This window comes from Bos indicus, chromosome 19 (genome assembly GCF_029378745.1).
Source record: "Bos indicus isolate NIAB-ARS_2022 breed Sahiwal x Tharparkar chromosome 19, NIAB-ARS_B.indTharparkar_mat_pri_1.0, whole genome shotgun sequence".
NCBI classification, from domain to species: Eukaryota; Metazoa; Chordata; class Mammalia; order Artiodactyla; family Bovidae; genus Bos; species Bos indicus.
Window position 1 is genome coordinate 6,737,949 of NC_091778.1, and position 11,403 is coordinate 6,749,351.

Here is an 11,403-nt window from a genome sequence, read left to right on the forward strand (position 1 = left end):
CCTACCTTTCCTCATAATTTTCAAATGAGGAAAAATGTAGAGGTCACTTGATCATATGCCCAATGAGAAGGAATCTGTGGCTCAGAGAGGGAAAGGCACTCACCAGAAGCCACCCTGCCAAGGGTCCCCTCCACCTGGTCTCCTGTCTTCCAAATGCCATGGGGGACTCCAGGGAAGAGCCACCAAGAATTTCCACTCCCCAGAGGTAGTCTTAAAAAAAAACAAAAACTTTTTATTTTGTGTTGGGGAATAGCTGATTAACAGTGTTGTGATAGTTCCAGGTGACTAGTGAAGGGACTCAGCCGTACACATAGGTATATCCATTCTCCAGCAAACTCCCCTCCCATCCAGGCTGCCACATAACGTTGAGCAGAGTTCCCTGTGCTGTACAGGAGGTCCTTGTTGGTTATCCGCCCACTCTTAGCCAGTGTTTACAAAGGCCTTTCTGTCTTATTGCAAGATTGTATTAATTTGTGCCCCTTCACTCTTGCAGACCTTTCGGGAGATGACAGTACCCTAATCTTAGCGAGGAGATGTGGGAAGGGAAGGTGAGGAAGACCCAGATGTCTGTGTGTGTGGGGGGGAGGGGCTCCCCAGGCCTGGATGCCAGCGCTACCAGCCAAGCTATACCCGGCTTCACGCAGAACTCAGCGATCACCACTGCCTGGCGGCATACTGGCCAAGCACAAACCTGCAGCTGCTGTGGTGGCCTTGAACAGTTATATTACTTTGGGGAAAAAATTTACAAAATCGTTTTTAATACCATGCAGACTTTGTAACCCAGGCCCAGTTATCTGCGTTCTTTTAGAGCAAATATTCCCGAAATACCATTCAGTGTGTGTGTCTCTCCTGCCCTCACTCAACTTTGGGCCAGAGTGTATCCCTATTAACATTGCCTTGAAAGCTCTGGAAACAGTTCGCAGTGCTCCTCTGTGGTCCCCTCTCTGGTTTTTATTATGTCTCATTTGAACTTCTAGCAAGTCCTTATTTTTCTGAGGTTGTGGGAGCGGGGCAAGAGAAAGGGCGCTAAACTTGGCTGGGGCCGGGGGGAATATTCAGAAGAGTATCCTCGATTGGATCCTAAAGATCCTAAAGCAGTCATTGACCAACTTGGCTGCTCCTTAATCACTCTGGGAGAGATTTTTCAAACGCCCTAAATTATCCCCAGGTGGAAAACTAAAGAGATAAATTTCTCATTCGTCTTCTTACTGTGAAAAAGTTCGGACCTCAGCGCAGGACCACTGCCCCAGGGGACCTGGCGTCCTTACACCCTTCACCGCCCGCCGGCACCACAAGGCTCCAGAAAGTCGGCGCGCGCGGCGACGCTACACTCGCGGCGGGGGCGGAGCCTCGGCGGGGGCGGAGCCCGCTGGGGCGGGGCCTCAGTGGGCGGAGCCTAGGGCCCTGCCCCCGAACGCCGCTGGGCGCGCGGGGCGGGCACTGACGTCACTCCCGGCCGGCCGCGGCACATGGGCGGCCGGCTGCGCTGGGCCGGGCGCTGCGCTGGGCCGGGCGCTGCGGGGCCGCCGGCGCGGGGGGCAGCGGCCGCGGCGCGGGAGGGGCGGGGCGGGGCGCGCGGCCTCGCGCTCGCGCTCGCGCCGGGGCGGTGCGGGCTCTCCGCCTTCTGCAGCGCTCTGCATGTTTTTCCTTTCTTTTTCGCAATTTTGAGCGTTGTGCATGACGAGAGGTTCGAGGCAGGTGAGAGCATCCCGCCCGCCGCGGAGGAGCCCGCGGGCACTCGGCGCGCTCCCCGGGGGTCGTCTGCGCTGGGAGCCCGAAAGTTCTTTGGGTTTTGTGTTTTTATGCAGATGTATTTAAAAAGACATAAGTAATTTTTTTTTTTTTCTTCTCTTGTCTCCACCGCCTTGAAAGCTAATACTTTTGGCAAAGGACGGAGGAAAAAGCTCAGCAACATTTTGGGGGGAGGTTGGAGTTTTTTGGTTTGTTTTTTTTTTTAATTTAAGAAAAAAAAAATTGAGTGCATCGCGATGGAGAAAATGTCCCGACCGCTTCCCCTGAACCCCACCTTTATCCCGCCTCCCTACGGCGTGCTCAGGTCCTTGCTGGAGAACCCGCTGAAGCTCCCCCTTCATCACGAAGACGGTGAGCGCTGCCCTGCTGGCTGCCCCTCTGGGGGCCCCCCTCCCGGGCCGGCACCCCCGGAGCATCCCCCGCTCCCCCACTCCCGGCACCCCGGCCCCGCTTGAATGAAATTGAGGCACTCACCTATCGCCCCACCCCTCCTCCCCCCCAAAAGGGAGGGGACGTTTCTGTCGAGGGGACATTCCGGGTTGCTAGTTGAGCGCCGGGGCCCCGGCCGGGCCTTGCGGGTCCTCTCGGGCGGCGCAGGTGGGAGACAGAAGTTGACAGGTCGGCGTCCCCGAGGTCGAGGTGCACCCACACGCGGAGCGAAAGCGCCGGGGCGAGGGGCGCCCCCTCGCCGGGGAGGGAACCCCAGGGCCGGGCTCCAAGCGGACGGGGGCTTGAGTCAGGGGTCGCACCGCGGAGCCGGAGTATTTGCGATAGTGCTGATCACAGCTCTTAGTTTTAGCGTTTGGAGCTCCCGAGGCGACAGCGGAGACGCGCGTTGTCCCGGGCTGGGTGCTTCAGACCGGGAGATAGGGGCTGGGGTGGGCTGGAGGAGTGGTCCCTGGGCGGGGTGCCGCACCCCCCCACGCGGCCCCCTTCGCCGCGCACTTTCCTGGTAGGAGGGGAGAGCGGGGCAGGCTCAAGTGTAACCGCACCGGAGCCTCCTTTGGCCTGAACCCTTTCTGGGTAAGTCCCAAACCTTCCCCGGGCAACCCTGGCTGGGGCAGGCCCGGAGAGGTCCTGCGTGGAGGCGCCGGATCCAGTTGGTGCCGCCAGGGATTTGTCATTTGGGCTGGCGGGTTTCCTGCCATAGGTATCCCAGGAGCAAATGTGAACTGTGAGGTGAGCCCTGCGGCTCAAGAGTGTAAAGTCTTAAAAGATCCTTTGGCTGCAAGCAGCTGGGGCATATTCGCATTTTTCTTTCCTAGGACAACCTGTTGCATTGCAAGAGCCGAGGGGTTTGGTTCCCAGTCTGCAGAACAGAGCTTCCCTCTTAAATCCCCTTTAAGGAGGGGCACTTGGGAGGAAGGTGCTGCCTGCAGTCTTTTGCATCTGTGGCAGTTTTGAAGTCAGATTCTTGGGAGATGAGACTGTAGAGGATTAGAAGGGATGGCATGGAGGCTGTAGAAGCCAAATTCCTTAATCACAGATTTCACCCGCACTTGAGGACTAGTAGACTTGTCCAAATCCAGAGCGCTGGTTAAAGACCTAATGGGGCGAGGGATACTTGCAGGTAGAAAATAACTGTACATCTCCATCATAGGTTCTCAGAGGAACCACCTTTTCTGGTAACTGTGCTTTTGACAGGTTCCATACATGTATAATTTTTGAATTCGATCATACCTAAGTGTTTGGGGAAGAGGAGGAAGAAAACACTTTTGTATTTTAAACCACACCAAAACAAGAAACTTCTTTTGTAAAATACAGTGTACCCCAGTGGCTTTAAAAGCAAACACATGTGGGCTAGGAAGTTCTCAGCTTTCCTCTCTGCAATGTGATACATTGGTTAAGCTCCCATAGGCCTCAGAGCCTCCGTTTCTTCATTGTGAATGGAAGTTGTCACTATTTGCAAGTTTATTATGAGATTTTTTGGGGGAGAAACATATAAAAGAACCAGGTATGTTAGTAGGTGCTCAATACAGGGTATCAAAGAAGGGCAGAGAGTCCCTGCTTTACCAAAATTAGCATTACTAATGCACTGGCTTTCTAAATCTGAATGACCTCATATTGTCACTGTAATGAATTTCCTGGAAGATAAATCATGCCTAGTTATTGGCTGTTTTCTTAAAAAATCACAGCAGTTGTATGTAATTGCAGGTGTTATTTTCCCACTGTAGTTTTAAATTATTGTCTCCTTAAATAATGCACTGAGGGCTGTGCTGTGTTGTTTATATCCTAGACCAGTCTCTAGCCCTGTCCCGAGGACTAGTGCTTTCTTTCCAAAGTAAATAGGAAGATGTCGAAAAACAGGCAGAGATCCATGTCCTGCCTGAACTTTTAACTCTAGATCCACAAGAAACAGCAGCCAGAGAACAGCCCCGGTATGTGTGGAAAGTACTTTTGTAGCAGAAGCCAAGGAGGAGTGATTAAAAAAAAAAGTGAGACTTTTTCACTGTCTTTTTTAAACTCCAGTATTTTCCCTTGTTTTGCAGCATATAGTAAGGATAAAGACAAGGAAAAGAAGCTGGATGATGAGAGTAATAGCCCGACGGTCCCCCAGTCAGCATTCTTGGGGCCCACCTTATGGGACAAAACCCTTCCCTATGACGGAGATACCTTCCAGTTGGAATACATGGACCTGGAGGAGTTTTTGTCGGAAAATGGCATTCCCCCCAGCCCGTCTCAGCATGACCACAGCCCCCACCCTCCGGGGCTGCAGCCGACCTCCTCAGCGGCCCCTTCCGTCATGGACCTCAGCAGTCGGGCCTCCGCACCCATTCACCCTGGCATCCCACCCCCAAACTGTGTGCAGAGCCCCATGCGACCAGGTAAACTCCCAGATGGTTCTGCCTTCCCGTGGGGAGGAGGGGAGCAAAGGGGGAGGACAGAGCTGACATGAACGTCTTGATCCTCCGGGGTGCATCTGAAAAGGGGAGCCTTGGATTTCAGCCACGGTAGTGGTGGTCCCATTTCAGCGAGCGCATCACCCAGAGAGTCTGCTAAAGGCTGACTCTATGGAACCTACTCCCAGAAATTCTGACGTTTCAGGTCTGGCTGAGGCCTGGAATATGCATTTTTATCCAGCCCCAGTGGGGATTCTAATGCAGCTGATCCAAGGACTGCAGTATGAGGAAAGCCAACCTGTGGTTAATGATTCAGATAATTTAGGCCCCTGTCTCAACTCCCGTCTTTTCCTCCTTCCCCAAGTACTCAGATAACAGGACCTTGCTGAATGATTTGGGTGGACTGTCTGTATAATCCTGTGGTTTACCTGTATTCATTGTTTTTTCGGCCTGAAGGGGAGCAAGATGTGAGAGAGGGGTGGGGAGCAGGTATCTTTTTCATCCATTTCATCTTGTGTTGTCAGTTGAGAAACTGAGTCTTAAAGTAGTTTTCACCTTAAGCATGACTTAGCCTTCTTCAGCATCAGATCCTGTCTTTCTCTTCACTATTCCTACCAAATTGTTCTTTTTTTTTCTTTTCACTTTCATCCGTTCACCACACGTAATCCACTTTTATCAAAACCTACAAGGCTGGCTTTAAACGGTGTTGAAATATTGCACAAAAACGTTACCTGAAATGACCGGTACTTCAAAACCCACCCACAAACGCTCAGATGTAAACACAAGTGAGGGCGCTCTGTCTCTGTGCCTTTAGACCCCTGTCGTACAAAACACACAGGAAGAAAAGCCGTTTCATGTGCACAGGTAACCGGGAACAAAGACGCAGGGGATAAATTGTCGGGAAGGTCACCGAGCCAGGGGCCTTAGCTGCGGGGAGGCCAGAAAGCAGGACAGTGGGAGACTTGGGCCGGAGATCATTCCCGAATCTGTGTCCTCGGCTCCTGTAGAATTTCTGTGGCACACAGAGCGAGATGAAAATGAAAGGAAGCGGTGCGGAGGAGGAAGAGAATGCCTCTGCCTCGAAATGTTAGTACTGGAGTTAAAGCTCTCCCATCCAGTCTCTCTGTGCAGCCCCTTCTTCGAAACCCACTTTGAATTATAGCTTCCAGGGTGCTGCCTGGAACAGCATGAAATCTTAGCCCCTGCTCCCCACCGGGGGCCACAGAAGCTTATGGAGACACTCCTTTCATGTGAGCCTGACCCCCTGTTCCTTAGGACATACAGGGGCGTTCTCCCAGCAATAGACTACAGAATAAATAATCATCAGAGCGAGAAGAGAGTCAGGAGGAAGGGCACAGAGGCCCGGTGAGAAGGCTTAGCTGTCCCTCTGTCATCTGCTCACAGCAGTGGGACTTTACAAAGTGCTGCAGCCTTTCTGGGCCTCGGTTTCCCTTTTGTGCTGGAGGGTATCATTTCTGTTCGATTGGGTCATTGTGAAAATTAGAGATCATGTGTCTAAGAGGTCAGATGACTAGCGCTAGATATTTCTTAATGAGAGCAGTTATGATCATTATTCTGTTCGTGTCAGCTTCCATCATTTCTTCCAATGCTTGTCTTCTGAAATACCTTCATAGAGTAACTAGGTACAGTGTATAACCCTTTGTTATGTAGAGAAATGTTAGGAGATTTTGACCAATAGTTTTTGGCTTGCAGTGTTCTAAGCCTAACACTTGCACTCAGTTGACAAGTTATTTCTCAGTCCTCTGTTCATGTATAGGATGTGTGTCATGTCAGAAATACTGCATTTTTCCCCCCAAAAGGCATGCTGATTGTCGGGTCCCCACCCTCAGGTTCCTACTGAAAAATCAAGAATTGGGATTTTGGAGCTTGAAAGTCATTTGAATCAATATTGATCAATGAGTTTCAGAAACTTGTGATGCCCTCCTCAAACTTGCAGTCCATAATAAAGGACTCCTGCTTTCGGTTGGCTGTCATTTTGTTAGGTTGTGGAGTTAAAGATGCTTGGATCAAAGGGTGCCCTGGGCATGTAAGTTCTTCACTTACATGCCTTTTCTCATAATGGAAGCACACTTCATAAATAATACTCTTCAGTTCATTTAAACTCAATGATATTCCTGACAACAAATGGAAAATAAGTTAGAGCTCTTCTTGAAATACCCAGGGCAGATAAAATAACACTGCTGTTCTTACAGAGGTGATAATGCAAGGTGAATTCTAGGGAATGTGGAACTGATGGATGGTAAATCACAGGCAAACCTGAAAAAGGAGAAAGTCCTTCCTGATTCTGTGTAATCACAGTGGTGACCCGAATAGAAATACCAAGTAAACCTTGAGGAAAACAAATCCTGAGAAGGGAAGAGCACAGAGGTGGCTGTGAACATTCTGGGAACTACAGAATCTCAGTCTGGAGCACGATTTCTCAGCTTTGGCACTCTTACTTTTCAGGTCAGTCTTTACTGTAAGGGCTGCCCTGTGCTTTGTGGGATGTTTAAGGGCATCCCTGCCCTCTCTTCCATAGAAGCCAGTAAATCCTCCCCACCCCAACCTGTGTGACCAGTAAAAATGTCTCGGGTTACTGCCAAATGTCCCCAGAGGGCAAAATCACCCCCTCCCTCTCCCCACCCCCGCCCCGCCCCAGAACTACTGATCTCAACTTGCGATTTGAATGGCCACATCTGGGCTTAATTCAGGATCCTGTCACACACACGGATGCTTTATACCTCCTGTAATGCGTTATGGCAAAACTTTTGAAGCAGTCAGGAGACCTTAAGTTGCCAAGAAGAAATATAACATTAATAAGAGCATAGTTATCCACTTTTAGTTAATAAAACTAAGACATCAGGCTAATCAGGAGATAATTGCAAAGCAATTTTGTTAAACATTTGTTTTCTACTCTCTGCTCAGCATGCATCTTTTGAGTTATACTTGGTAGCATTGTACCATTAGTGTTACCTGTGTGGCTGAAGGGAAGTGAAAGAGATGACAAATTATGCATTTCTAGGTTTACCCCAAGTGTGTCTTGGAATGACAAGGTGAGTGTTCCTGTGAATTCTCTTACTGTTTACCCTGACTGCCCTCCAAGCCCTCTCCTATTTTATACACCCATCATTATTCCTCTGTTTACCTGTCTGTTCAAAGAATGAGTTAAATATCTGAATACAGTTTTCCTTGAAGAAATAACCCAGGGATCCGCTGAAGCCTCCTCTGGCAGTGGGGGTTATTGCTATGCTTTCTGGGCTGACATCTTAATCAGGAGCAGTGGTGGTTCCCGGATGCTGTAGGCATCGGCAGGGGCTTCTCAGGCATTTGAGGTGCAGCTTCCTGGATATTCCTGAGCCCACAGGGATGGCAGGGGTTGTCCTGAGCACTTCAATGTTTGCATGTCAGATGCTATCAGAGGCGGTGCCCGGGAGTGCTTTCCTGGAGGTATGTGCTGCATTCTGGAAAAAAGAAGAATCAGTTTGCCCTGAGAATTGAGTGATTGCTTTAAGGACAGCAGTCCCTTTAGGGAAAGTCATCTATAGCAGACAAAGGCAGAGTTATTTTTAAATCACATGCTTGTAAAGCCAGAATTGAAATTGTTTCCTCTGGTGGTTTTTCTTTGAATAGCTTGGAGGTGTCCTACCACCATTAAACCCATATTCAGCTGAGAATTACGAAGCCTCTCATTCCAGTTCTGAGAACGATCTGGGTTGTGGTGAAGGCTGGTTATGGAGTAAAGTGAGAACCCTTCTGTGTCGGGGTGTGTGTGGAAAGAAGAGGGTGGGGGAGTCGGGGAGACCCCACTGGAGCTTGGCAGGATGGAATCAGCGTTGTGTGTGCTCTGTTCTCCTCTTGTAATGAGGTTTTGATGTGGAAGGGAGGTGCCATGGGATCCGAATCGTGATGCCGGGGAGTTCTGTGCTGGGGGCTCTGAGATTACGAGGGGTCCTGCTGAAGCAACAGAGTTCTTTGGGCTTTTCTGACACTGTGAGACGAAGCTTCGATTTCTCCCTGCCCTTAAGGGCGTGCAGTTCATGTACCTTCCCGTCCCACGTGCTGGTCACGTCTGCGTGTTGGGAGCGCTCTGAGGTGAGGTGCACTGTGCCCCGCGCGTCTTGGGAGTACTTTCCATTCATCAGGATCAAGGAGGCCTTAAGGGGAGAGCGTCAGCTTTGTCCTCGAAGCGGGCAGACTTTTTTTGGTTTCAGTTTCTTGTACGAGTTCATCTTCTCCACCACACCCTGCAGAGGACAGGCTTGCCCTGCTCTCTTGGCTTTGCCGTCTATAACGTTCCCAGGACTGCACATCTTCTGGCAAGAGGTGTTTCTGGATAGGGGTGCACAGTGAGGGTGACGAGGTGCTTAAGAGCATCAGCTCTGGGCCCAGGGACTTGTGTTCACAACCTGGACGTATGCTGGCGTGCTGTGTAACTTTGGGTCCACTTCCTGACCTCTTTAAGCCTTGGTTTTCCCAGCGGGAGATGGACACTGGACATAGTCCCCCTCCCATGGGGTGTTAGCGGGCTGTGTGACACACGCCTCCGCAAGCTGGGAGCTGAAGGGATGTCATGGCTTGCCAGCAGGGAAAGGAACGGCCTGTTCCCAACCCCAGTCTCCATTGAGGGATTTGTTTCATCCAGCACCCTTCCCACTGCAAAACTAGGATGTGCGGTGTTTTGTGGTCCCCCTCCACAGCGGGCCCTATACCCTGGAGGCTGCCTGACTTTTTGGCCTCATTCTGGATTAGAACAAGCCACTTCCCTGATGTTACCCCAGCAGTTTCTGGGTTCTCACCTCATGTCCTCCAGTGTAGACACAGCTGCTTGCCAGGTGCCCAGCCCCCAGCTCCCTCCCGCGTGAGCCCCGACCCTGGCTGCCTGCCCAAGCGCTCTGTGTGCCCCAGGCACGTGGCTGTGCCCCGCAGAGCTCGCCCAGCCTTGGGTGGCGAGCTGGCCGCCTGCCACCCTCCCGCCCCCACCCTCGCTTCCCTTCCCAGGCACGCCACTGCGAGCGCAGTGAGCCATCGTAATCCTGACCCTGGCACGAGAAGGCCGAGCTCCGGAGGGCCGTTCCCATGCCAGGGAAGCCTGCTCTGCCCCACATCCTAGCCAGACCCCAAGTGCCCAGCTGCCCAGAGGCGCTGTCTTCTCTGTGCCACTGCGGTGGGCAGGCTTCCTGCAGGCCGGCTCCTGCCAAGGAGCTTGGCAGAGGCTTTTCAGTTCAGCCCGGTGTCTACCAGATGAGAAAAATAGCAGTGTAAAGACAGAACTAGGTAGAGCAGAAGAACAGGGTGGGGGAGGTGGGAAGGAGGGGGCCGCGATAACATCCTGGTGCGGAGAGCCAGAGGGTGACAGACAACGGTGATTTATTGGGTTTCGCAGAAGCCTCCCCGCCAACCATTGCTAATCACTTGTACCCAGGAATCATTTTTTATGTCTCAGCAGTGAAGATGGAGGGAAGCAAAAGGGTGGCAGGGGAAGCATTAAGACGGAAGAAGCTTTGGAAGAGAATAAATGAGAGAGGGACGGGGAGGTGCAGGGCCTGCATTTGGTTCTATAATGGGGAGGGCCAAGAATATTGGTGCCAGGTCATATCCCACTTTATTATACTGTTTGGTGTTCCCCCAGCATGTGTCTTAACCTGAAACCACTCAACCACTGTTTTGGAATAAACTGGAACGTGCTTCCAACCTAGGTGCTTGCTGGCTCATGTTCAGATGTCCATCAGGGTGATCTGTGTTTGATACGCAGGTCATCCAAGCAGCGTGTCACTCTTGTAGGGCACAGGATCCCACAAAAACACACACCTGGTGTAAATCCCGTCCCTGCCACACTCACCCATGCTCTTGGACACATCCTTTAAATGGTGTGAGCGTTGCATTTCCCATCTGGAACTTCGGAGAAATCCCTGGACCTGCCTCCTAAGCTGTTGAAGGATTGCTGGAGGATACTTGGCACAGTGATGAGCCCACAGCAAGGGCCCAGTCACAGCTGCTCTGAGGGCTTCCTCATTCCCGTCTGGTCTCATCTCTCATAGGAGGACCTCATCTCTCGTTGGGTTCCTGGGGAGTCTCCACACTTCTCCCTTCCTGGCCAGTTAAGGCCTCTGGAGTTGGTGTTTCTCCTTTGCTTCTCTGCTGAGTCTTGCTCACCCGCTTCTTCACCTCTGAGTTTTAATTAACCTTGGATCGCTAACTGTAGCCTTTATTCAGTCCTCCTTGCTCATGAGATTAAAAAATCAGACAAGCAAAATGTAGCCCAAAGAAGTTCTTGAGTAGAGGATTTCTCTGTGACATATATGGCTAGTAAATCAATCAGTCAATCAGTTGATGTTACTATTGTGAATTTTTACTAACAGGCAAGAATCCCACTTGAAGGAAATACAGTGAACTCAGGGGTAAAGAAACCATACAGGCATGTTAGGGCGCTGGGAAAGGAGGAAAGTCTAGTCCATCCTTCTGCTTACCAGCAGGACTTTCCAAAAGCATTCCAGAATAATCCTCCTCCCCCCCAGAGGTCCTTTAATGGAGAAATCTTGACTCTTTCCACACATTTATCTTCTTATCTGCAAAGTAACATCTTTGTTGGGTTGATGTGAGGTTTCTGATGTCCATGAAAGCCAGCATGGCACCTCCCATAGTAAGCAACCCTGACCCGATCAGTCCCATCACTTTCCTCTTGTCAACAGTGGGAAGACGAGGAGGCAACAGAGGAAGCCATCAGAGCTGGGGGCGCATGGGTGATCCCCAGCAATAGCATCAGCTGTGGATTTGTGCTTCCTCCTGGGGAAGACAGACAAGGGTATGATCG

At 51.1% G+C, this 11,403-nt stretch overlaps 1 protein-coding gene across 3 annotated transcripts in view; it reads left to right on the forward strand.

Moving 5' to 3' along the window:
* Positions 1–1,568: 1,568 nt before the first annotated feature.
* The window catches only part of HLF (HLF transcription factor, PAR bZIP family member), a 54,128-nt gene continuing 44,293 nt past the window's right edge, over positions 1,569–11,403 (forward strand). Inside the window, exons 1-2 of one of the 3 annotated variants that reach the window (XM_019981407.2) lie at positions 1,569–2,103; positions 4,242–4,577. In XM_019981407.2, coding sequence (XP_019836966.1) covers positions 1,989–2,103; positions 4,242–4,577 — 451 coding nt within the window. In that variant the 5' untranslated portion in view covers positions 1,569–1,988. Of the gene's footprint in view, positions 2,104–2,348; positions 2,371–4,241; positions 4,578–11,403 lie in introns of those variants that run through there. The other 2 variants (XM_070772481.1, XM_070772479.1) reach the window with 2 other exon arrangements.